Source organism: Ursus americanus, chromosome 3, assembly GCF_024610735.1.
Source record: "Ursus americanus isolate L20-20 chromosome 3, mUrsAme1.1.p, whole genome shotgun sequence".
In the NCBI taxonomy this organism is placed as follows: Eukaryota; Metazoa; Chordata; class Mammalia; order Carnivora; family Ursidae; genus Ursus; species Ursus americanus.
In genome coordinates this window covers 19,395,149-19,421,839 of record NC_142129.1, presented here as the reverse complement: position 1 = coordinate 19,421,839, position 26,691 = coordinate 19,395,149, and the positions used below count along the sequence as shown (strand labels likewise).

General features: G+C 39.0%; 1 protein-coding gene across 1 annotated transcript in view; it reads left to right on the top strand.

The window, feature by feature from the left end:
• EXOC4 (exocyst complex component 4) overlaps positions 1-26,691 on the top strand; it is a 717,712-nt gene that overhangs the window by 23,409 nt on the left and 667,612 nt on the right. Inside the window, exons 3-4 of the mRNA XM_045792625.2 lie at positions 8,238-8,432; positions 26,022-26,206. Coding sequence (XP_045648581.1) covers positions 8,238-8,432; positions 26,022-26,206 — 380 coding nt within the window. The remainder of the gene's footprint in view (positions 1-8,237; positions 8,433-26,021; positions 26,207-26,691) is intronic.

The following is a 26,691-nucleotide window of genomic DNA, read 5'->3' as shown; positions in this document are numbered from 1 at the left end:
AAAGAAAACTTTGTGTTTATTACATCAGACTGTTGTCAAAGTAAATGTCACCTAATTCTATTATGAATTAGTTCAATATTGGGAAGAGAACGGGCTAAAGCTCCTTTCAAAAAAGCCTCTAATAATTGATAAATGGGAGAAGAAAAATGTTGGGGGAAAATGAAAGTGAAATTTGTTTTTATTGTATAATTTGACAGTTTTGTACTGTGAAAGTCCATTTCTTGTCACCAAGGAAACACTGATGTTTTCTTACTAATCTTTCCCTGTCATTTTTGGTTTTTAATTGCACTTTGGATTATATACAAAATATAGGTGTGTATAGTTATGCATATTTTAAAATAAAAGTGGGGATGATTGAATCATTATGGGGCTATATTATTTCACATCCAGCAAGATAGTGAGAATGTGCAGATGTGAGTTGAAATTTTCTTTCTGCTGTCTGCCAAAAGAATGTAATGAGTATTCATTCAACAAATGTCTGTGGAGTGTGAGCCGTATGCCTGGTTCTGTTTTCATTGCTGGGGTTATACCCATGGAAAACACCTGTCCCTGTCCTCATGGAACTGACCTGCTGTGGGAGGAGACAGAGAAACAAAGTAGGTGATATTTACGACACGGATTGAGTCTCCGTGTGAAATGTCTGTTTCGTGCCGAGCATTGCTCTAGGCTCTGGGGAAGAGTAGTGAATAAAACAAATTCCTGGCCAGAGTTTACATTCTGGTTTACATTCTAGTCAAGGGAAACCCGCTATAAATTAGGACAGTGTGTTATAACAGATGGTAAGAAGTGCTATGCTTTCAAAACCAAAAGCAAGGAAGGGAGAATTGCGAGTTGCTGTTTAAATGGATTGGTCAGGGAAGGCTTGACTGAGGTGACGTTTGAGCCAACACTTGAAGGAAGTGAGGGAGAATCAAGAGAAGCTCCTTAGGAAGAAGGAATGGCAGGTACAGAAAGGTCGTGAAGCAAGAACATGATAGGAATTTGGGGGAAGCAGCGAGGCGGCCCGTGGGGCAAAATGGGATGGGGAGAAGGGAGAGGGGCTAGAGAGACAGAGAGTGGGTGGTCGAGATGCAGTGTGGTGGGTCAGGTCATGGGGGGTTTTGGTGACCGTAAGGACTTGGTTCATAACTCTTTAGTATGGTGGGAATCTGTTGTAATAAACTTTTGAACACAAGAATGGCATTTTAAAAGGGCTACTGTAGCTGCCATACTGAGTAGATTTTAGTGGGGACCAACGTAGATGAAGATGTTCATATTCATGCTCTTAAAGTTTAAGAACAGAACTGTTGACATTTCCCATTATGATAATAGTTTCATATATGGATTTATATTGGTAGACTCTAAGTCCTTGAGGTTAATGAGATGATAGAGTTGACTCTTTTCCCAAATAGTCAAGTCTATTGGGAATTTTTTTCTAGATTAAAAAAAAATACGTGTAAGTAAAGAGTATGTATGATTGATCAGGTCAAGTAATGTGGATAATCAGAATACTTAGGCTATCTATTACTGTTGAATACATATTGGTATCAGTCAGAATGCCATGTTACTGCACTGGAAAACCTCAGAATCCGTAGGTTCTGCCAGTCTTCTGATAATGACTGTTACAGCAGCACCAAAATAGATAGATACGAATGGGTACAAGCTGGGAACTTGGGTGGCACAAGTGATACTTGCTGGTCTTTGAATTTGGTGTTTGCTCTGTGCTGTAGGGGGGGATGAGAGGACATCAGATTTCTTTAAAGACACTAAGTATCTGTCTCACGTTTATCCCAGGAGCTGGTAGGCTGAAGGGAAAACATACTTGTCTCTGTTGTGAATGTGCACACTTTACATTTCACCCCAGTTTCAGCTGCCCCATTGGTACTAGATCAAGCTCTTAACTCATTTTTCTTGCCTGTAATTAGAAACAACCATATGTGATTATTCAAATGAAGTTGTTAAGGGCTTAATCATTGAGTAGCGCAACATTCATTACTTAGCATTTAAAATAATTTTTTGGCTTTTATATGAAAGTATACCTTGAGAGACAGAGTAAGAACAAAGAATAACCCTAATACAAAAAAATGTCACTTGGTAGTAGAGCAACATGGATGTGGTAGGAAATTATTTACAGCCCAAATGTAAGGTGGAAAAATCCTGGCTACTTCTATGAGAAAGGGAGAAAAGCCTAGAAAGGGCCATGCTAAACAGTGGGCAATAATGAGATAGCATAATTTAAAATCTAGGCAGTAGAGTGCATGAAGGCAGTCACAAGAACTATGAGGTGATGTTTCCATTAAGTTTAACTGTATCCAGACTCTGCAACTTAAAGGAAAAGTATTTCCCTTGGAAAGGGTTCAGTGGAGCCTTTCAGACAATTCAAGACCTCAGAATGGCAGCTAAAAAAACAAAACCAAACCAAAAACCAAAACCAAAACCAAGAGAACAAAAGCATGGGCATAAAAGTTTGAGGGTAAAAGTGATCGTAGTTCTAAAGGGCTTTAAAACAGAACGCTGAGTAGTGTTTCTGCACATCATCCCTTCCAGGCACTTTGTATCAGACTATGGAAAAAAACGGGTTGGTTGGACACATGTCAGGAGAATACCCATGGACACGTTTATATGTAGATTTATTTTTAACTACAGAAGAGAAAATAAATTTTGTACTTTTAGAATTAAGAATAACGTCGACTGTTACATTAATTTTCATTTACCATCCCTTGCTTATGGTGCATATTTGTGGACTGTTTCTAGTGTGCAGTTTCAGTGGGGCGCTCGCGTATTTGTCGTGCTTTGTTATAGATACTATGCACACCCAAAGCCATTCCCTCCCCCCATTATCTTGAACAAAATCAGAAAAGCATTGAATTTGATGATGTGAGGCCTGTATGCATCAGCCTCTCTTCCATATATCTCTGTTCCTCTTCTCACAAATGCAACCACGTTGTTACTCAGGGGCCCTAGGTAGTTTTCCTCTCTTTATCTTCCCCAAGGTGAGGTTGCAGATAGCTCTGTTTCTTTGCTGTCTGTATCCTCTCACATGCCCATTCACAACCTCTTGGGGCCTGTTACCCTTATTTTCTCTTTTTCTAATAGGCTCTAATTAGAGTGGCTGGAGAATCTTGTATATTGAATCTGAAATTCTTGCTGTGGCCGCACAGGTGATGAGAAGCAACTGTGAAGTTAAACTAGAAGTCTAAGGAAGCAGAGGAAACTTGTGTTTGAGGAAGGATTTCTGTACTTGGGTTTCGATGTTTTGATTTGAATAGCTTGACTCTCTGGATTTATTTCAGGAACAAACAGTAACATAAGTTTTCAATCTTAATGATCCTGATAAATTCAATAGAATGGAACTCAAATGCTGTCACCACATCGAGAAATGAAAGTTTAGATGTAACTTGGTACCGTTCTCACATTTTAGATGTTGGTATTCATTGATGGCTACAGTGCGGTTTCTCTCTTCCCTGTGTAGAAAACAGTTATCGAGCTGTAATTTACCTGCAGTAGAATGCAGTATTTTAGAATACAGTTCAGTGAATTGTGGCAAATGTGTATATCCTCTAATGTATTCCCATCCACCCCAGAGAGTTCCCTCCTGCTTCGTTGGAGTTAAAATTCTGCGTTTCCCTCTCTTCCCCCCTACCCCCCTCCACATCCTGCTCCAAACAACTACTGATTTGAATCCTGTTGCTATAGATTATTTTTTATTTTTGCATGTTTTAGAACTTCAGTATGTACTTTTTTGTACCTGGCTTCATCTGTTCAGCAGAATGTTCGAGATTCTTCATATTTCTTCTCTTTTATTGCTGAGTAGTATTTCCCCCCTGCCACCCAAGTTTTAAAATAACATTTCTTCATAACGGTAACTTTCTAATCAAAAAGTTGAAGCCTCAGGGCAATCTAATATTAAAAGTTCTTGTAGCTTCTTATGTCTGCAGCTTCGGCTAATAACTTAGTTTGGGAATAATTTTCGTGATGTTCATTTTCCACACAGCCTGATGCCATCTCCCCCAGCCCTAAATACAGACACAAATACTACCTTCCTTTTCAGTTTTCCTCCGTGTAGTAGGCAAAAAGGAGAAGTGGGCTGACTACATGGTATATATCCTAGTGTGAAATCCCATAATGGTCTTTTTTCCAATCAGAAAGGTATATGCCAAGCTTTACTGACACTCAGTAAGTTTATTTCTCTTTCTCTTGATCAAGAGCCTAGTTGGGTGTTGCATGACGTAAAATTTGTTTTGAACAATTTCCATAGTAACCATCAAACAAAAGAAAAATCTGAGAATCACAGAACCAAGGCGAGAAGAGTAGAATATCAGAAATCAAATTCTAACAGATTTTAACCGAGATTTAAGAGAGAATGGATTTAATAGCTGGAGTTCCTAGCCCAGAGACCAAGAACTTCCAAGAGGATCTGGGAATAATAGCCTTGAAGAATATGTTTAAAAAGTCCAGTAATGGGCATTAAGAGATACACAGGTTGTAGGGCTGAAGAGTAGAGCATGGGGAATATAGTCAATAACATAGTAACAACTTTGTGTGGTGACAGATGATGACTACACTTAATCATGGTGAGTGTTTTATAATGTATATGATTGTCCTATCACTATGTTGTGTACCTGAAACCAATACTACATGTCAACTATACTTCAGTTAAAAATTAAAAAGTCAAACCGTAGGTGATGACAAAAACCAGTACTTCCCTACCTCATCCTTCCTGAGTCCCAACTGCAAAACTTCAAAGGCACTGACTTTTAGTCTTAGTAAAGTGCTTATACTATTCTTGATTTTTCTGTTTTAGACATGGTGTACAGGCCTCCAGCTATGGAAGATGGGGATTTAAGTCCACCTCCCACTCTTTGCCCTACCCCACTTCCTCTTCTTCCCCCAGCCTCTTTCCCTCTGGTTGTATCCCAGTTTTTGGTTAAATAGGTAGTATTTATTTTATTAAAACTACGTAAATATTTACCTCTAAGCCATCCAGTGTACTATTGGTGCTTCTGCAATTGTGTTGTTGCTGTTTCCCTTGCAATTACTGATTGAATATTCCTGTTGCCTTTCTCCTGCATTGGTTTTCCCCTTTCCTGGATCCTGTGTTTCCCGTCTTCTGTTTTTCTCTTCTGTTGATGGAGCGCGTTCTTCACTAGCTTGCTGAAATATGGTGCATGTAAGGTTTATTTATTTATTTATGTATTTGAGAGCTTATATGTCTGAAAATGTCTTTATTCTTCCCTCACACTTGATTGATAGTTTTTCTGGGAAATAATTCTCTCTTAGGATTTTGAAGCTGTATTATTCCTTTGTCTTGTAGCTTTTAGTGTTGCTGTTGAGAAAAGTCTGATGCGTTCTGATTCACAGCTCTTTGTACAGATTTTGTCCCTCCCCCACCCCCCTTGAAAGCTTTTAAGATTGTCTCTTTATCCCTGTGTTCTCACATGTCAGGATAATGTGCCCTGGCTTGGGCCTTTTCTCACTCCATTTTTTGAACACTTGGTGTGCTTCTTCAATCTAAAAACACATGTCTTCTGGGACATTTTCTTTTATTATTTTATTGGTATTTTCCTCCACTCCATTTGTCTCATTTTTCCTCCCCTGGAACTCCTATTTGGCAAATAGTGGACTTCTTGGATCAATTCCCCCATTTTCTTTTATCTTCTGTCTCTTGTTTTTGTTTTATTCTCTGGAGATTTCCTCAAGGGTAGCTTCTAGCCTTTATATTGGATTTTTTTTTTCTCTCATATTTTAATTTCCAAGAGTTGTTTTGATTCTCAATTTTTTTTATAGCATCCTATTCTTGTTTCATTGATGTAGTGCCTTCTCCTATTTTTCCTAAGGGATGTTAATTATAGTTTTAAAAAATTTCTGTTTCCTGCATAATGTTTGTCCCACTCCCCCCTCCCCCCAAGCACTTTTTTCTTTTTGTTTGTTTTGATGCCTGACTTTGCATATTCCAGGCTTTCCTTGGTTTCCTATCTGAATGTAAGAGGGAGGCAGCACAAAGCTGATTGGGAGCTCAGAGCATGTTGTGGGCCTTGTCTAGTGATGAGTGGGCAGGGACCTAGCAGTTTCCTTGGTGAAACCTCAGATGTCACTAATTCTAGGTCTTTATGCCTGGTCACCTTTCCCAGGGAAAACCCTGAATTTCCTGTGTGGGAGCTAAAAGTCAAGCTGAATATTTAGAGGCAACCCAAGCAGGAGGCTGAGGGGCCGATGGGGGCTGAGGATTTTCCTGTTCCATATCCCCACTTTGATTTCATTCTTGTGTTTGCTGCCCAGTGCCTCACACCCTCCCCTCAGCCCGGATCCTTTCTCGTCTTCAGGTCATAAACCTATTTGGCCAATGTTTGGCGGGAGGGAATTTCCCATCTGTGCGGTTTGATGAGGAGTCCGGGCTCCAAATACGCCTTATGGAAGGTGTGAGCCCTGTACTCCTGCCTTCAGTGCTCTTGGTGCCCCCTTGTCAGTGCTAGCAAACCCCACTTCATGCTAAGACTTTCAGATTGCTGTCCTCTCCTAAACTATCCATGTTCTGCCTTCTTGCCAACTTCAAAGGTTTTGTTGTCATCTCTTATATGCCATTCCCTTCTCTCTGTTCTCTTTTCTTAGATGCTTTATATGCTTAGGAGAATTTTTTTTAATCACTTTGAGAGTGCAGGAAGGAGTGGAGGTCATTAGGACCATCTTCAGTAGATTTTCAAAGGGGTCTGTGACTCCCCCAAAAGCTAGTAATCATTCCACTGTGCTTATCAGGAGAGATTACAAAAATCTCCTTATTTAGGGTTCTTTTTACATTGGAGAGTTTCTTAAAAGTAGGATTAGGTATTGCCCTAAAGTTATAGCAATAGACTAGATGCTTTCTCAAGAAACGTTCTGATCTTAGCATTCTATCTTTGTGTTTTCCATGTGTGTTGGAAAACTGTTGAAATTGAGTTTCATAATCACCAGAAGCATCATTTTGTAAGTATGTGCACCACCACCCCAAGTCTTGTAGAAGACAGATTTTCAGTGGTCAGAAACATGGGAGACTTCCTAGGGTGGTGGAAATGTCCTGTATTTGATGGTTTGGATTATATAGATGTCTTGCATTTGCTAAAATTCATCAAATGGTATACCTGACATGTATTCAGAATTTTTACCTAAAACAAAACACAAACTAACTACTCTCTCTCTCTCTCTTTAAAAAAAAAAAAAAAAAAAAAAAGTTGTGGGGTTGTGCCTGGGTGGCTCAGTTGGTTAAGCATCCTACTCTTGATTTTGGCTCATGTCATGATCTCAGGGTAGTGAGATCGAGCCCCACCTTGGGCAATTTGGGCAGGGAGCCTGCTTAAGATTCTTGCTGTCCCTCTCCCCTGCCACCCCCCCCCCGCCTTTCTCGCTCTCTAAAAAAATAAAACAAAAATAAAACAAAAAACTGTAAACAAATACTAAATTCTAATTTAAATAAAAATACATATAAGGAATGTCTAAAGTATATGAGAGTAGCTCTGTGAATTGTGAAAGGTCGTGATTGTTTTTCACGTTCTAAAAATCGTCCAGTCTTCATTATGAATATGAAAATGTGCCCCTCACGTTGTGACGACCCCTCCCTGCTCCTCGTCCTCCTATTTTGTTGAGCTGTACCGTACTGGTCACTGAACTGCAGATCTGGAGAATGTTTGAGATTGTCTTATTTAATATTTAAAGGTCCTTGGTATGTCCCAGTTCCTCTTATTTTGAGATTATCTCTGGACGTGTCTACTCTTTTCTGGAAAGTGGGCTTATTTTCGTGTCAGTTGAGATGACTGCGCAGCTCCTTGGCTCCACACTTCGGCTGAGTTATAGAAGTAGGATGGTCTGAGTGACCTATCAGCTGAAGAAGAAACATGCAGAGAAGAACGGGCAAGGAATAATCACATGGACTCTATCAGTCATTCTCTTTTAGATATTTTAACATCAGTGGGTAGGTATTTTAACGTTTTCAGAGGGTTCTGTGTCCTAAGTCACTTTTGCTAGATTCACTCAAAGGTAGGGTAGGAGTAGTTTTCTCATTTCTCAGGAGAGCCAAATACACACAGAGGTGGAGACCCATCCAAGTGAGTCAGTGTCAGAACCAGGATTAGAATTTTGCAAGCCGACCCAACCATGGGAATAAGCGGGAGGGGGGATTATTCGGGCCTGTTAACTTCTAGTGACACTGATGAAGACGACTAACAAGATTACAGGTTTAGGATGGCAAGACTTTGGGCTGACTTAAGGTCGAATCTGTTCTATTGTAGGTAAAAGAGAATCTGCTTTCGTGCAAGATGCTGTTGCACTGCAAAAGGGATGAGCTGCGGAAATTGTGGATTGAAGGCATTGAACATAAGCATGTCCTGAACCTGCTGGATGAAATTGAGAACATCAAGCAAGTGCCTCAAAAGCTGGAACAGTGCATGGCGAGCAAGCACTATCTCAGTGCCACCGACATGCTGGTGAGAGAACAGCCCCTCGCCCTTGTTCCCTGAATGCTGCCTTTCATGGCGCACATTACAAACTGCCTTTGCTGGTGGAGGCTGACTCGTTCTCTTCCTAATTCCAGTGTTTGAAATGGTAGGCGATTATTTATGTATTGTCTGCCTTTGGAACAATGGCAAGTCCTATAATGGTAAAAAAAAACCCCAAAACCGGTACCTAAATTATGTTGGCATGGTCATGAGCGGTGTGTGAATCTCAGAGGAAGATGACTAATGAATCCCATTTTATTTTATTTTTTATTTTTTTACTGATTTTTCTTTTTAAGGAGGCTCCATGCCCAACGTGGGGCTTGAACTCACAACCTTGAAATCAAGAGTCCTGTGCTCCACTGACTGAGCCAGCCAGGGCCCCCCCAATGAATCCCATTTTAAAGAATGAAATCTGCATGAGAGACAGCTTTAGGAGATTGACAAACTTGATGTTCCACAAATTCTTTGAAGAGATTGTTACGTGAGGGCTTTTTTTTTTTTTTCCCCGTTTAAATTGAGGAGAAAGAAAATAATTCTGGAGCAGTAATTCTGGAAGGGACTTTGTTAAGCCAGAGTACTCCACACCCTGGCCTTTAGTCTCGGAGTCCATTCTGTTACCTTTTTTTTTCTTTTTTTTTTTTTCCGTTTAAATTGAGGAGAAAGAAAATAATTCTGGAGCAGTAATTCTGGAAGGGACTTTGTTAAGCCAGAGTACTCCACACCCTGGCCTTTAGTCTCGGAGTCCATTCTGTTACCTTTTTTTTTTTTTTTTAACGTAAGCTGTACACCCAGCATGGTGCTTGAACTCAAAGCCCTGAGATCAAGAGACACATGCTCTACCAACTGAGGCAGCGGGCAGCCCCCATTCTGTTACTTTTTGAATTAGAAATGAAAATTCAGAGAATGTTGCAACTGTTGGTGCATGTGGCTGAGTGTCAAGAAGACGAATAAAAAATAATATACATCTCGTTACTTATTGAGACTCATTTTCTCAGGGCCTGTGGCACCCCCACTGCCATCTGATTCAGAGATGTCTGGGGACTACAGAGGCCCTCAGTAGCAGATGACTGCGTTTGGAGTCTTGTTTCCACAAGGATGGAAATGTCTTGTCTTTGTTTCACCAAGTTAGATTGGCTGTAATACTGGAAAAAACACTGAGAGGACTTGGTGGGAGAAGCAGGGTAAATCCTCCAAGTGGTTCCAGTTGAGATTTTCAAGAAGAATTTTGCCGTAAGTCCTTCATAAGAAGCTTTTAAGGAAATTTGGTAACCAAGACGTGAGATATGCTATGATATTCTATCATATATTAAAACCTGGTTGTCTGATAGGAGTGAACTGTAAGCAGTTCACTTAAGCAGTCAGCTGAAAGGACAGGAGTATATGTGGGATGCCACCTGTATGTTCCTTTTGCCTGTTGTCTTCAGTGTTCTCCTGTAGACTGTTTCCTCCACATGTGGGTGGGGCTTGGGGGTTTGGGAGAGAAGAAGGGGTGTGGGCTGTAGCCTTCATCTTCCCAGCTTTCAGAGGAAAAATTAAAAAAAAATTTTTTTTTTTTAAATTTATTTATTCGATAGAGATAGAGACAGCCAGCGAGAGAGGGAACACAAGCAGGGGGAGTGGGAGAGGAAGAAGCAGGCTCCCAGAAGAAGAGCCTGATGTGGGGCTCAATCCCAGATCTCCGGGATCACGCGATCCTGAGCCGAAGGCAGACGCTTAACCGCTGTGCCACCCAGGCGCCCCCGGAGGAAAATTTTTTAATTAAAAAATATGGGAAGTAGGGTGTAGGTTGGGCCAGCTTGAGTACTATGATTGTCAATTCTAACTAAAATTACGTGGTTAGGGGAGTGGGGGTCTGGGGAATGGGGTGGGAAAGAAGAGCAGTTACCTCCAGAAAGAGGTGAGTGTATGAGCTACGTTTCCCAGAAGTTCCTTTACCCCCCCATTTGTTGTTGTTTATATATTCTGGATACTAATCTTTTGTCAGATGTATTTGAAATATCTTCTCCTAGTTGGTGGTATATCTTTTTACTTTGTTTATGAAGCCCTTTGTTACAAAGAAGTATTAAAATTAAATGCCATACAGTTTTTTTTCTTTATCCATTTTTAAAAAAAAATAACCATTTAATTTTATTTTCAGTAGTCTTCATTTTTTTGAGAGAGAGAGAGAGCATGAATGGATGGAGGAGGGGTTGAGGGAGAGGGAGAGAGAATCTTAAGCAGGCTCCATGCCCAGTGTGGAGCCCACCCCGGGGCCTGATCTCACAACCCTGAGATCATGACGAGCAGAAATCAAGAGTCAGATGCTTAACTGACTGAGCCATCCAGGTGCCCCATATCCAATTTATATTTCAAGAAATTTTTTTTCTATCCCAGTGTCATAGAGAATCTACTGTGTTCTTTAATCTGTTTGGAATCTGTTTCCATATATGATATGAACTAGGGATCTAATTATATCTTCTGTATGAATAGCCACGTGGCTCAGACCATTTGCTGAATTTATTTCCTCCTGACTTCTAATGCCATCTTGGTCACATACGAAGTTTTCGTGTATGTATGGGTCTGTCCCTGAGCTCTTCGTTTGTTCAATTGGTCTTGTCTGTATCAACACTGAAACCATGCTGTTTTAATTACTATTATTTTATGATATATCTTGATGATAGCAGGTGGAGACATCACCTCATTTTGCTTTTCAGAATTATCTGTGCTATTCTTGGCCCGTCACTCTTCCATATGAATTTGAGTATCAGCTTGTCACGTTCCTCAAAAAGTGTCATGAGATTGATTTAGTATAAGAATTTCATCTGTGTAGTATTGAATCTTTTCAGTGAATGGGTCTCATTTATTGATGTCTTCATTTATGTTCTAAATAATAATGCTTAGTAAGTTATTGCTTAGAGGTATTAAATATATCTTATTTCTGGCTATCGTATTTTTTAAAGCAGTGGCTTTTTATTAGTAACAACTTCTAGTTCTTTGTTGTTGATGTAGGGATGTGATAGATGTTGTTTAATTGATCGCATTTCCCTGAACCTAATCCCAATCCTGTCTGCCTGGAAAATGATGATTTATTCTTTAAGGCTTGGCTCAAATTTCATTAGCTCTCTGAATGTCCCAGGTGATTAGATGCTTTTCTCTTTAAAAAAAAAAAAAATGAGGTATTGTTTTTATTGTGGTAAGAGTATTTAGCCTGAGTAGGTGCTTTTTTTGTTTGTTTGTTTCCATAAGCTGCATGTACTTCCTTGTAATACAGTTGCTTTTGTTTGAATGGTAGGTCATTGAGGGCAAGGGCTCTATCTTATTTATTTTTATCTGCCCTGTTCTTAGCGTAGTGCGCCTTATCTAGTCAGGGTTCACTGATCATTAGCCAAATGGGTTAACTATGGGAAAGACTTTAAGATCACTAAACAGAGGATAGGGTGTTTCCTCTCTAGTGGCTCTGGTCTGATTTTTCTCTGGTTTCAGTGTTTGTTTTAATGGCAAGTGTCTCTAGTTTCCAACCTTTCCTTTTTGCAGTATTTAAATGAACAACAAACAATAATTATAATAACAGCTAATATGTCTTGAGTTTTCATTATGTTCTGCTACTATTTTAAGTCTGTTACACTTGTTAACACATTTAATTCTTGTAATAACCCTGTGAGAGAGGTTTCTGATATGATCCCTGTTTTCCAGATGAGGTGATTGCTTTGCATGGTCTGAGGAGTTGACATATCCTAATATACAATGACGATTTCCTGAAGGTAGGATTTAATGTGTGCTTAAAAGGTTGGAAATTTCCTTCAATTTGGCCCTTTGTATATGAGTGAATAGTAAGGTCTGTAATTGCTCCTTCACTGGACTTCCTATGAAAAAATAATCATATTTCCTTTCCCCATGGTTATGTGCTATTAGAAGTAAAATCTACTTAAGGCATCTCAAGGGTCCAAATGAAAAATCTTTGCTAAAAGACATCAGAGCAAAGTGAAGACAAAAACTCCAGTCTTTCAAAACTCTCCGATTTCCTTGGATTTGTTTATCAAAAGATTTTGCATTTCTATTGTAAGGCAGGTGCAGATGGCCAGTAATTTAATCCCTACTCAGGTTCATAAATGCAGAGTAAATAAATCAGTGGTGACCCATGGCTCTTGTCAGCTCCTGCAGTTCCTGCTTTACCCTGACACTGGTCTGATAGCTATAGACTTGGCTTCTAGATGGGATATTTATTTCTCCTTTTGATATGATAACCTGAGTATTGCATAAAATAATTAAATTGTCATGACAGGGAATGTCTGCAAATAGGCATGGCCTTTTGTTTCCTTCTTCAAGGTAAACAGCTGCTGTTAGCTTATGAAAAGCTAAAAGTGGTCCAACAAGAAGCCTGTATCCATCACGTTGAAATCAGAGACTTGATTAATATTGTAGCCTGTAGCTTTGTGATATGTACGGTTTAAATTAGACCTTTGCAGTCATTGTGCTGGGTTGATGCAAGCACATTAATGACATAATTTCTGGTTGCTGCATCACATTTCTGCAGTCTGTCCTTTGTATTCCACTCACATTAATTGAAGTAATTTTGCCAGTGAAGCGTGTTTCAAACCTCTGCATTTAAATTGAAATTTTAATTCCCTTATTGTCTTGAAAAGACGGCTGAAGATGCCTTGTTACAGGTTTCATTATCACTCAAAACACTCCAGCTGCTGGTTCTAATGTACAATGACTGATTAATTCTGGGAAGAATTATTAATATAAGAATAGCAGCTTCTTCCCAGTGGCATGAGCTAACCAGGAAGGTATTTTATGATAGTTAATATTTTTATGAACTTTTTTAAAGGAAAATTTATGTGGAAGTCTGCATCAGACTAAGACTGCACAGATGAGCTTTGAAAACCACTTACACAGGTTCTGATTTATCAACCCATAGAAGTCCATTCGTAATTGCATTCAATCAGTGGAAACTAAGCCAGTGCGAGCAGTTTTGAAGCACTTTAGCTGACAGTCATAGGGCCTGTCGCCAAATTTGTTCATTTCTAAGTCTTCCTGAGATGGTAGAGATTTTGAGTATCTCTTAATCATTTATTTATATTTTTTTAAAAAGTCTTAGCTGTATAGTGAGGTAAGGATTATTATAATAATAATAACTAGTGTTTATGTAGTTGCCTTCTTCCCAGAGACTCCTGAGATGCCTTGAGAGAATGGTATGGTGGAAATACATCACTTACACGGTGAAAATGTGGCCACATCTCGCATAGAGGGACTAAGGCAGCTTCTTAGTTTCATAGTTTTCTAAGTTCCTATAATAAAAATATATTTGTAGTATTTTCAGCTCACAAGATCCTTTGCGTTTGTTGGATAACAATCAAGGTCGTGAAGGTCAGCATGGGTCTTAGTGTGGGTCAGATGGACCTATGCTTGAATCCTGGCGTTGACTTTTACTAGCTGGATGACTTGGGGCTAATTATTCAATTTGATTTGCCGAAAGTCGGAGTTGAGAATTACGTGTACTCCCAAGGGTTGTTGAAGGGATTAAATGAGATACTAAGCTATTTATGTAAAGTCTGCACAGTACATACAGTAAGTGCTTAGAAATGTTTATAATGAATTGATTACTTGAGCTGATACTGTAAGAAGGATATGGTGATTGCTCCCATGTTATTTCGAAAACTGGTCAGAGGTGGACTTGTTTTGAGCTGGTAGAGTTGAAGTAGGGCTGGCTAGGTTAAGCATTTTTGATTCCTTCTTCCCTCAAATGGACATCTATCTGAATGAAGGACTACCCCACACTTTGTATAAAGGAGTTCCTGTAGGCAGAGAGATGATTTTTCTCCAAAAACACGTCTAGTCTGATCTAACACATGCACAGAAGGTGATCAGGACCCCAAAGTTCTTTGCCATATATTTGGGATTAGACATGGACCAATTTTCAGATTCTTTGTCCATCACCTTTTTGGCCTACTTTAAGCATATGTTCATAGGGTACCTACTGTCTAATTATAAGCAATGCAGTTCATCAGTAAACTATCAATAATGTTGATTTGAGTGTTATAAAGTCGTTGATGTTAAGCTATTCTTTCTCTGAGTGTGTAGGAGTGGAGCAGTGAGATTGTTCCTTTTGCTGCCATTAAAACTGTGTCATTAGCAAATAGACGAATTCTTTTCTCAGACTGTGGGCAGGGAAAGGGTGATCATGCATCTACTATCATATGATTAATGTACAAGAAAGAGAAAGGGGGCCAAAGTGCACATCCTTTTCATCTGGCCTGAGAGTTTCTGAGATCTCACAGGACTGTTTTTTCTCATTATGACTGTGGAAATGGTATTGAGGTGAAAGCTCTATAAATATCGAGAGCTGGAACATTCTAGTAAACTTATTGGACTTAACCTGAAAGTGGTAAGTGACTGCAAAAATGTTTCAGTATTCCATATAGATTTCTCTACACATGATAAAAATATATCCGTGATCAATAGTGAAATAGCCACCATTAAGTACATCTGTTTCTCGTGTAGTATATTGATTTGAAAGACCAGTGCCAATATTCTATACTAATAACAGCAAAGAGTTGGGCACATGTTTTGATAGACTTACAAAGAATGGGATGATGCCATTGTTGATCACCTGCATTGTTGGTATACGTATCTGAATGTGGCCTTAACCTAGAAGGAGCTTCCATGCTAATAAGGAGACACGGATGAACAAGTAGTGTCTCGTATTGTGATGAGCATGACAAGAAATGGAGACCAGGAATATTGGGAATGGGGTGGGTTGTTATGGTTGGCTGTTTAAATAAGGTGGTCAGCTCTAGCTGCTTTGAGACCACCCTTCATTCCTCAAACACCTATATCCAATCTTTTCAAAAAGGTTTAGGAAGAGCTGAAAATAAAGTTATTAAATGAGAAACCTTGGTGTTTGTCTAAAATTAAATGAGTGGCCTTAAGTGTGGCAGCTTCATTTTTCTCCTGGAGAGTAAAAGTACAGGGCTTGTAAACTATTTTTTTGGTGTTCAATGCTCTTTTTATTTATATTTGTTTTTGAAGGCTAGAGTTTCTAAAAGCCACGCCGATAGGCACCAGGTTATGGTAATAGCTTTCTTTCCCTTTTAGTTTGCTCTTTTATCTGTTCTTCTTTGCCTGTTTTATTTTAAAACACATAGAAATTCTGTTAGATTGCACTCAACCTCATAAGGTTCAGCAATTTTCAATTGGCTCGCTTGGCTGTAGGTCAGTGATTCCTAAACTGTGTGCATTAGGGACTCCTTCAAGAATTCTAAAGCCCAGGTCACACCCTACACTGATGACATTGAAATCTATGGTGGTGGGACACTAACTTCAGTAATTTGACATTCTCCAGGTGATTCCAATGTACAGATAAGTTTGAAGCCATAGATTTAGGGTATATCCTGTCTGTGCTATTCAACAGAGTAAAACTAATTGTCCTTAACTTCATTTAACACCAACACTAAGGAGTTAGAAACAACGTATTTGCATACGACAAACATCACACCGTGGTTGATACTCAGATTTATGTAGAAATGTTGTAGTTTGAAGTTGTTTTGTTGCCATCCTCCGTTGCGGATTTTGGATAGAACTGACGAGTGTTTGGCCCTTACTCCGGTATTATGGCATGATGATTTGGTAAATGGGAACGTTGTTGAATGGTTAAATCAGATGCTTTCCATGTTTGGGCTGACTTGAACTCTTGAGGGCTCTCCTTGGTGCTCTTAATTCCTGCATTCTTACTGTGGTTTCTTATCTGACATCGCTGGGATTTCATGGGTTGAAATTGGGGCACAAATGGACTTATTGACAAGTCAGGGCTAGGTACATTGTGGTACAGTGCAAACAATATGGATTTAGAAGCCAGACATTCTTAATTCTAGCCCTGACTCAACATCTCACCAGTTCTGTGAGCTTAGACAAATCACTTTCTCTCCCTGTTTTGTAGGATGGATTTACACATAGCCTGTCTAGATTATAGAATGGCTGTGAGAATAAAAATGAAATTTTGTAAGGGTACAGTGCTTTGTAAAAACATAAGGCAATATACAAATTTAAAAAAGTCTAAGTCTCATTACTCTCACACAGTGCCAGGTAAGAGAAAAAGCAGTCATCTGAGACTTGTTTATACTGAGCAGCCTTTCTCTCCTGGAGCTGCCATCACTAATGCATACCTGTTGTTTTAATCAGATTACCTGTGTGCGCACGCACATTATACACTTTAGTCTGTAGGAGGAATAAACTCAGGCAAGAATAACACACAAGTCCTTTGCTGACTTCCTCCGTCATAGTCTGGATTTCAGACTCACATATGGACTTGCTTCTGATTGGTCAGTCTGTGGCCAGATGGGGACCCTACGTATGTATAAATTGCTGCAGGTGACGACGCACGTTGTTGATGGGAGCACTCTATGTCAACTTGACGGTGATCGGAGCCGGCGGATCAGTAGCTTTTGCTTGGCTTGGCAAGATAGGAGGCGTTTGTTGGAGTCTGTCTTCTCTTTGATTCATCCCAATATTAATGACTTGTTCCTAGCTCTGAAGATGCAAAAAGCCATATTCCTCTCACATTCCTTTGTGGAATTTTAATAGCTAATATTAGTTAAGAGCTGCGTAAGTGCTGAGCATTTCTAATGGATTTGGGGGTCTTGGAGAGTGGGCGTAATTATTTTGATTTAAGTGTGAGCCTGCATTGACTGCCAGAGACCTCCTTTACCAACTCCGTAACTATTTCTTGTCCCAGAATAACAAATAAGATGATAAGAAGTGACTTTGGGACACTTATCAAATGAGGATATCTTTCCTTAGTGGTCTTTTCTCTTATATTTTGGAATAGAAACCTAGGACTTAATGCCGTCTTTATGGAGCACTGATGGGAATTGAGAAGTAGAGGGACCATAGGGACCATAAGATTAGGAACAATGAAGGATTTGTGTGTGTGTGTATATGTGTGTGTGATTTTTTCCATAAGCAATTAAAATTCTTAACTGTCTCTTAGGTGCTAGGTATAGTTTAATTTCATCAGGAAGTAATTATGAACTGATCTGTTATAAGTCCATTTAGAACAAATAAGGCCCTTAATTTGGCAATATGTATTAGAGGCCCTAAATTTATGTGCATTATTTTGGACTTGGAATTCTACTTCTAGAATGTTAAGGAAAGAGTTAAGAATTTTAATTATATGATAATTATCATTGTATATATTTTTTCTCACAGGAAGATATGTGAAAATAAAAGAATAGCAATTACTTTGTATGGGGAAATGGTTTAAGTCATTTGTGGAATATTCATTTTATGGGTATGAATGCTAAAAATGTATCGGGTAATGGGCAGATGTTTCCAATATATGGCCAAATGGAAAAAGCATATTTAAAAATAACAATACTTTTTAAAAACTTTGTGTGGAAAAACAGTTGGAAGGAATCAGGTTAAAATACATTTTACCTGATTAGTGGGAATGTGGACCATTTTTTTCCTTTGTGATTTTGTGGTTTTCACGTTTTCTTGATCATGTATTTTTATAATTTGGAAGAAAAACAAAGGTTAAGAAACATTTCTGGGCCTTTTTTTTAAACCTGTGAAGTTAGGGTGGGACCCCAGTCCTGACAGCCTTTGAAGGTCTCTTACATAGTAAGTACAGTATTTCATTTCTCAGATACTGCCCTTCTGTGAGGCTTGGACTGATGGAATATCTTACAAGACCTGCCACTCCTACTTTCCAAGAGGATAAAACCAAAGATTTTTGCTTAAGTTACAGGAATTATTTGTGGTGGAACGCCCTGATGTGTAGGAAAAAACCAAAAACCAAAAAAGAGGGGGAAGGCCCCCAGAAGACTTAAGAATAGCTTCGGTAAACGGTATGCTCTCCGAACAAGCCTGTGTCTCACAGCAGTGGTGGGTTGAGCTCCGTGTTGAAACCTGCAGTCACATTTGATCTCTCGTGAGTTTTGTTTTCTAAGATAGATTGAAAGATACTTTGAAGAAGAAATTCACAAGGAAAGGGGCTTTTCTTTGACAGCGCTTTATCTTGCAGGCCCCCCTGCGTTTATTCACTTATCAATAACTTCATCTCATTTGCTTTATCCTGTAAATTCCATTAGCTCCCCGGCAGTCTATTGCATTAAGCCTTTACTACCTAATATCGCCTCATTTACATTGACACACGCTTGACCTCAGCCCTTCTCCTCTCTTTGCTAATGCACCAACAAGCACTGATACCTCTCTGGAGCATTATCATTTGGTTGTTAGCACAACTAATAACAGCCCTTCATTTGAACTGATGAAGGTTTATTAAATAAAAACATGTAATAACGCTGGCAGTAATGAAAGGAGAATGGAAGTAGACAGCGTCCTGTTTTTAATGGTGAGAGCATGCTGAGTCTGCATTATAGGTATTGGGTTTCCAGAGGGAGCAGGGGCACCTGAATGGGGCTGATCAATATTCTCTTAGCAGACTGACTCTAAGAATGGGCATTTTTGATTGCCTGATTTTGATTGCCACTGTGGATTGGCAGCAGGCTGAGGCATTAGGGTGGAAAAAAGTGTTCTTGCTCCAGGCTCTTGGCCTTGGCCCTGGCCCGTGATGAAGCTTTCTTGGGAAGCCTGTCCTAAGTTCCAAGCTGTCAGTAGCCCGGAGGCCTGCAGTCAGTGGCAAAACAGAACTGTAGGGAGGCACATCTTCTCCAGGAAAGCTGGGATCAGGGATTCTGTTTTTCCTGTAGATCCCCCAAGACTCCCCTAAACCTCTACTCTAGCCCTGGGCCTTGAATGGATTCCTGCATTCTGCTATGTATGCGCCACACTCTGCCTCCCAACTTTCCTCTCCTCCCCTTTCCCCCAGCCATTTTGTATGAAGAGCAGTCTAAACCACCCTCTGTGCATGTCCCCTGTGGGGGCTGGTGTCCTGTTTTAAACACAGGTCGAGTGGAGGTTGCTCTAAGTGTATATTTAACAGGATTTTGTTTGGTGTCACATGTTTTTGGTTTTATGTTTGTGTGTGTGTGTAAAACACTCGTTAAATTTTTCCTAGATTTGTGATGCGGTCAAATACATAGGGTTCTATTATAAAGGCCACAGTGTTCTACAGACAGCACTGTAATGTCCTCGATGCATGAAAGCTTTTAGATTTCCTAAAACTAATAGATTGAATCATATGAAACAACCAATATTGGGTCATTTTTTATTTGTAAAAACAGTTTCCGATGGTTCAGGTTTCAAACTAATACATGAAAGATACTGTGTTTTTGTTTTGGGGAGGGTTTAAAGCTGCGTTTAGTTGTTAGGGTGTTTTGTTTTTTGTTTTGTTTTGTTTTGTTGGTTTTTGGTTTTTTAGAAATTCCTGTCTGATAGCCAAATTTCTGCTTTGGGCAATGTGGTGTACCAAAATGGAAATGTGTGGTAAGTGATGGATCTGGGATTCTTGGTGATAAACATCTTCAGTGCGTGTGTAAAGGTGGGTATGGCTCATTCTGCAATCAGAGGGAGACTTCTTATGTCCATCTAGGACTCCCTGAGCCTGAATATGGACATTTCTGGGTGGGGGACTGTCTTGAGGAACAGGACCTGAAGCCACCAGAGGTTGCCTTCTAGCAGTTTGGGGGCTCGGGTGGCAGCTGCCTAGTGACCTGGGCACTAAGTCAATGTCAGATTCCAAGGCCCGCTTCTTTTGTTCATAGCCAAAGATTTCTGGTATTCTTAGTTGAGACTGTTCCAAAAGTTTGACTTATGTTGTCTTACTTATGTATAGGAAGGGAGATGGTATCCATGCTCTGGAATAGCCTAAGTTCATATCTTTTTACTGTTACTGCATCTGTAAGTTGAGCCAAGGCAACATTTTTAGAATGGTTATGTCGTCTCCCTAGGAAAACACTTCCTTTAGGGAGACATACAGACCTATTGAAAAGTGATAAAGCATTTTGGAACCATGTAATTATTGGAGTCCTGAAGGAAATATTTGTTTTGGACCCAACGGTGGCAACACATTTGCTTTCTTTAGGGGAATGTGATTGCCAAAGTAAGCATTTTCCTTAGCTAGCAGATGGTTTAGCTAGAAAAGGTTGCTAATGTCAATTATCATGGTGTCTCTCCCGTCCCCCAGCTAAAATAATAATAATAATAATAATAATAATAATAATAATAAAAGATCAGTAGTTTCTTTTCTAGTATCTCTTCAGTGAAACAGCTGTTGAGAATGCCAACTTTGGTATTCCTCCAAAACATTTCCATTGGTTCATGTTAAAGCACAAAACTAGATCTTTTTACCTAATCAACTTGAGTGAGATTAGCAGAAGACAGACACTTAGCTGTGAAATAATAATTTTCATACTTTAAACTAGAATGAAATTGAGAAATAGACATTTGGGAAAGAAAATTTAAGGGCACTATAGTTCATAATCACAAAGATGGCCTTTGTTGTAAACTTAGCTCTCAGCTCAAGGTAAACTTTTTTGAAATACCAGACAATTTCTGATTATGTGCATTTTAACTGTACCTTTCACATAGTTTTGGAAACATTTTTAGGTATTTCCATTTTCTTCAACAGATAGTTTTCTAGTAGCAAAGCATGCTGTCCTGTCCAGTATCATGTATTAAAACATTTTGTAAATGCTAGCTTATTTTCATAATCGTAAAGGAAATGGTTTTCAAGTCTAGAATGGAGTTCTGTTATCTAAGCAGTTTCCAGCTGTGGTGAGTAGAATACTAAAATTCAATTGGGTGGTAATAGGAGTTGTATGAAAACATTACCTGCCTGTAGTATTTCCCTCACCCCCCTAATTTTATTTTAGAAAAATATGTGTAAGAAGACTTCCAAATCATTTAATTGGCTCATTATATACTAATCTACCTTTAAGAGATGATTTGGCCTATCTGAGAATTCTAGAAGGTCATACTAGAGATCATTCGGGGCATGAATGTGTGTTATTCTTCTGTGATAGAGGTAGAGACAGCGTTTACCAATAAACTGCTCTATTGTTGTCTATTTGATTTTTCATCTGATATGTCTTGTTGTGTAATAATATATATTTGATGTCGTATGTCACACTTAAAAACCCACTTTAATAGCAGCTCACCTCTGAGACCATTTTAGACCATTTTGTTGCTGTCTACTTTAATCCAACTGCATCTCTTGAGCTCTTGTTAATGTTTCATCAGTGGTATTTAAAAAGTGCTCTGTAGATATTAAATTTGGAAAATACTGAAATGAATCATAAAATGACCGCATTAAAAAAACACAACAACTTGTTAGTTGTATTTTTACCAGCAGTTATGTATATCTAAATGTGGGTGGATATTTAATGATTTTTCTTTTTTTTTTAAGACTTTAAGTAATCTCTATGCCCAATGTGGGGCTTGAACTTAGAACCCTGAGATCGAATTGCATGCTCTACCGACTGAGCCAGCCAGGTGCCCCAAGGATATTTAATGATTTCTAATAAAGCCTAAGTGTTAGTAAATGCCTGGAAACCAGGTCCTTACTCCCCCTGTTTCCCCCTCCCCCAAACACACAACAATGCGACCATCAGTGGTGGTTGGTTGGGTTGACTGTTTTCTGCCTCACCAAGTTTTGCTTATGTGTAAGCTTTGTGGTATAAGCTGCTTGAAATCAGATAACTGTCCAGTTTCTATAAACTGATGCTCTAGAGATCATGTTACACTGACAGCTATTCTATTTTTTTAAGGATTTTATTTTTTTAAGCAATCTGCACCCAGTGTGGGGCTGGAACTCACAAGCCCAACATCGAGAGTCGCGTGCTGCGCTGACTGAGCTGGCCAGGAGCCCCATTTTAAACATTTTGATGTGTACAATGCAGTGGCATTAAGTACGTTTATATTGTGCAGCCATCACTACCATCTATCTCCAGAACTTTTTCATCTTCCCAAACTGCAGCTCTGTACCCATGAGACAGTAACTCCCATTTTCTTGCCTGCCCCCAGCTTCCAGAAACCACTATTCTACTTTCTGTCTCTGTGAATTTGCCTATTCTAGGTACATCCTGTAAGTGGAATCATACAATATACGTACTTTCGTGTCTGGCTTATTTCACTTAGCAGAATGTTCCCATGTCGTAGCATATTGGTGCCACTCTTTTAAAAATTTTTTATTTAAATTCAATTTAGTTAACATAGCATATTATTAGTTTCAGGGGTAGAATTTAGTGATTCATCAGTTGCATGAAACACCCAGTGCTCATTACATCAAGTGCCCTCCTCAGTGTCCATCACCCAGTTACCCCATTCCCTACCCACCTCCACTCCAGCAACCCTCAGTGTGTTCCCTGTAGTTAAGAGTATCTTTTTCTGGTTTGCCTCCCTCTCTGTTTTTATCTTATTTTATTTTTCCTTCCCTTCCCCTATCTTCATCTGTTTTGTTTCATAAATTCCACATGTGTGAAATCATATGGTATTTGTCTCTCTCTGACTTATTTTGCTTAGCATAATACCCTCTCGTTCCTCCCATGTCATTGCAAATGGCAAGATTTCATTCTTTCGATGGCTGAGTAATATTCCATAGTATATATACACCATGTCTTCTTTATCCATTCATCTGTCAATGGACATCTCGGCTCTTTCCATGTTTTGGCAATTGTGGACATTTCTGCTATAAACATTTGGGTGCAGGTGCCCCCTTCAAATCACTGTTTTTGTATCCTTTGGATAAATACCTAGTAGTGCAATTGCTGAGTTTTAGGGTAGCTCTATTTTCAACTTTTTGTGGAACCTCCATACTGTTTTCCAGAATGGCTGTACCACTTTGCTTCCCACCAACAGTGTAAGAGGGTTCCCCTTTTCCGAATCCTCACCAACATCTGTCATTTCCTGAGTTGATAATTTTAGCCATTCTGACTGGTGTGAGATGATACCTCATTGTGGTTTTGATTTGTATTCCCTGATGATGAGTGACATTGAGCATCTTTTCATGTGTCTGTTGGCCATCTGTATGTCTTCTTCTGACAACTATTTTCTTAAAATCTGTTTTAGTACCACTTAGTAAGATTAGAGTAGGGGAGTACAATGACCTAGCTTTCATAATTACAGCTTTTAATAAATGAAGGCCAGAAAGTTAGAGCACTGTATTTTCATATAAAAAGAAGACTGTGCTTTCTTCTCGTGATAAGGTTTTCAAGTCTTTGAAATTCTGAGACTACTCTTGATTATATAAATTAATTGTACTTGTATTTTGGGTCCAGAAAACATATTAGAAAGTTTTACATCTAAATGGTTATAATGGTTCTATGAACAAACAACACTTTACTGAAAATGTAGCATTAGAAATGTTAGTAACACCTTGTGAGGTTTCTTTATCCACAGACTAAATAGATTCTGTTCAAAATCTAATTTCAGTGAGCACTCACTATGTGCCAGGCACTGTGGTAAGTGCTTTACCTACATTAAAAAAAAAAAGTGGCTTTGAAAGTTGACATTATCCTCTAATTTTGTATTTTGAACATGAACTGTTTGGGTTAAAAATCTTCATGCAAATTCCTACAAACAAATTGAGTGTGGTTGTGCAGTGGGTGGTTTTTAAGCTTAAATATCTCAGCTGGATTTAATTACCTTAAGGGATAAGGCTACATGATGGGCCAGTGGCTTACCAAATTATTTTTCATTTTCTGGATCTCGATGTCACTAAAGGTTAATGCATCCTCTTTTCTCTGTTAGAGACCCGAGTTAAAATCCATTTTAGAGCATAAGTGTAAATGAATTTGTTGTTGTTTTTCCTCCTTGGGGACACACTGGTCATTTTGTGAGGCTGCTTTTCCATTTGGAGTCGTTGGCAGCTCACATAAGGCCCAGGGGCTCTTGTCCCAGGGGCAGTTGCAAGTCAGCATGAAAATGAACTGGCAGGCTGCAGGGGGCAGAGCTGGCCCAGGGCTTGTCACTTTTTCACGCCTTGATTCTTTCTTGGTTAACTTAAGGAAACTTACTTGCTACCGACATTTGATTATAGCACATCGCAAAACAAGTGATGTGTTTGTGGGTAAGCCATTGCATTTTCCTCCCATCTTGGGCCAGTTTGTATTTGGCAGCTCCTGGCTTTCTGTATTCACTGTTCATGTGCTCCCAAGTGACTGTGTATACTGGTGTGGGTCTGTGATCAACACTCTGGATTGTGTATGTTTCGTGGCTTTTATTATCTATTGCTTTTATATACATGCCGCACTTTTTAGGAGCATGTTTATATCCCCAATTACATTTATTGTTTTTACCCTGAAGTATTATTAGTTATTGCCTTTATCTGTACCTTTTAAGAATATTTACAGGTATAACCTAAGTAGGGAATGGTCATAGCACAGGAATCCCCTTGTGGAGCTTGGTAGGGCTCTTTCCCTTCTGAGTTCAGCTGGTAGTCCTCTCTTTTCAATTACTACTACTACTACTACTACTACTACTACTATGAATAGTATTATTACATTCTTTGTGTTTCTCTCTTCCTTTTTTTTCCTAAGTAATAGTACCTAGAGATCTTGGGGTGCCTGGGTAGCTCAGTCAGTTGAGTGTCCAGCTCTTAATCTCGGCTCATGTGTTGATCTCAGGGTTGTGAGTTCAAGCCCCATGTTGGGCTCCACGCTGGGTGTGGAACCTACTTTAATAAAACAATTATCTTTATAGAAAGACAAATATAATCTTTATATACATGGATAAATGGGATTATGTAATACATGATTTTTTTTCCTTTTTAGTTATTGCTTTGGTTTCAGAGTGAGCTGTTCCAGGTTCCCAGAATTCCTCATCTTCGTTTGTTGCAGGCATTCCTATGCTATTTTTATTCATCCAGTCTTTTTTGTCTTAAAATCTCCCAAATTGCACTCTACACCAGGAGTATTTCCCTCTTCATGGTTTATCTCCTATTCACCATTCATATTCCATTTCTTATATTGAAATTTCTATTTAGAAATTGGTGTTGAACTGGATCAGGCCAAGGAGAGGTGATGACTGCTATTTTCCTCTTGTAGCATTCATGTAAAACGTGCATTTCCCTCTGTGTATATGTATATAAGAAAGAGCAAAAGAGATACATATCTAACTATATGTAGACATGCATGTAGACTTAGGTTCACTAAGCTCTTGACTCATGATCACCATGAGAATTATTTAAAAATTTATGTAGTGTGCTTTTATTTAGTCTTAAAAAGCGAAGTTTGATTAAAAGCTGGTTTAAGTCATTCGTATGTGGACTTCTTGTGAGAATATGAATGATACAATTTAATTGAGAAGGTCATTTAACTTGTGTCTGTTAATAGGCAATGTGTGTGGGAATAAATAATAAGTACAGCTTTGCAGTGCTCTAGATGCCTTCGTGGCCATCAAGATTGTTTTCTTCAGCATTATTTCTCTTTCGATGTTAGACCCTTCAAAGGCAGGACTAGGCCTATCCACATTATACTCTTCAAAGTCTGATGTATGTTGATAAGGTTTTCGTAAACTCTCTTTTGACCATATCTTTTAAAAATACGGTCATATATTTTTATAAAATAAAGTCTCCTATTTAAAGTCTCAAAGTCTCTTAAAAGAAGGTCTCGAATAAAAGTAGTCTGCTATTTCTAATATGGCTCGGTTATGTAGTTGTCCTACTTGATCTTTTTTTTTTTTTCTTTTCCTTTTCAGGTGTCAGCAGTTGAGTCCTTGGAGGGCCCCCTGCTCCAGGTGGAAGGACTGAGTGACCTTAGGTTGGAGCTTCACAGCAAGAAGATGAACCTCCACTTGGTTCTCATAGATGAGCTGCATCGACACCTGTACATCAAATCCACGAGCCGCGTTGTGCAGCGTAACAAGGAGAAAGGGAGAGTGAGGTTGGTTAAAGAGGCTCTTGACTGCAGTGTCTTGTGGCAGTGGAGAATTTTAAGGAATATTATTTGTTTCCCAGAATACCGTTGTCATTTATTTACCTCTTGCCTTTTTTTTTTTTACACACTTTTTAACATATTGTCCCCAAAACTATTAGACAGTTTTATAATAGCAAATACTCCGTGGTCTGAATGTTCTTAAAGGGTGACATCCAAAGTTTCGTCATTCTTTCGTTGCACATTTATTATGATCCTTTTATGTAAAGATAAGAAACATTTACTGTGGGCCCTTATACTGGATCAGAGATGCTCTGGTATACCTCAGAAGGAAGAGAAAAAGATCCTTAAATTGTACAGTACAGTCAGCATAATGAAGAAATACAAGTGTCTGAACTGAAGTTAAAAGATTCTTTGTTACTTAGGGTTGTGTTCAGCTTTAGACAATCTTCTTTCTGGAAGAGTTCAGGAGAGCTTCAGAGAGAACACTTTTC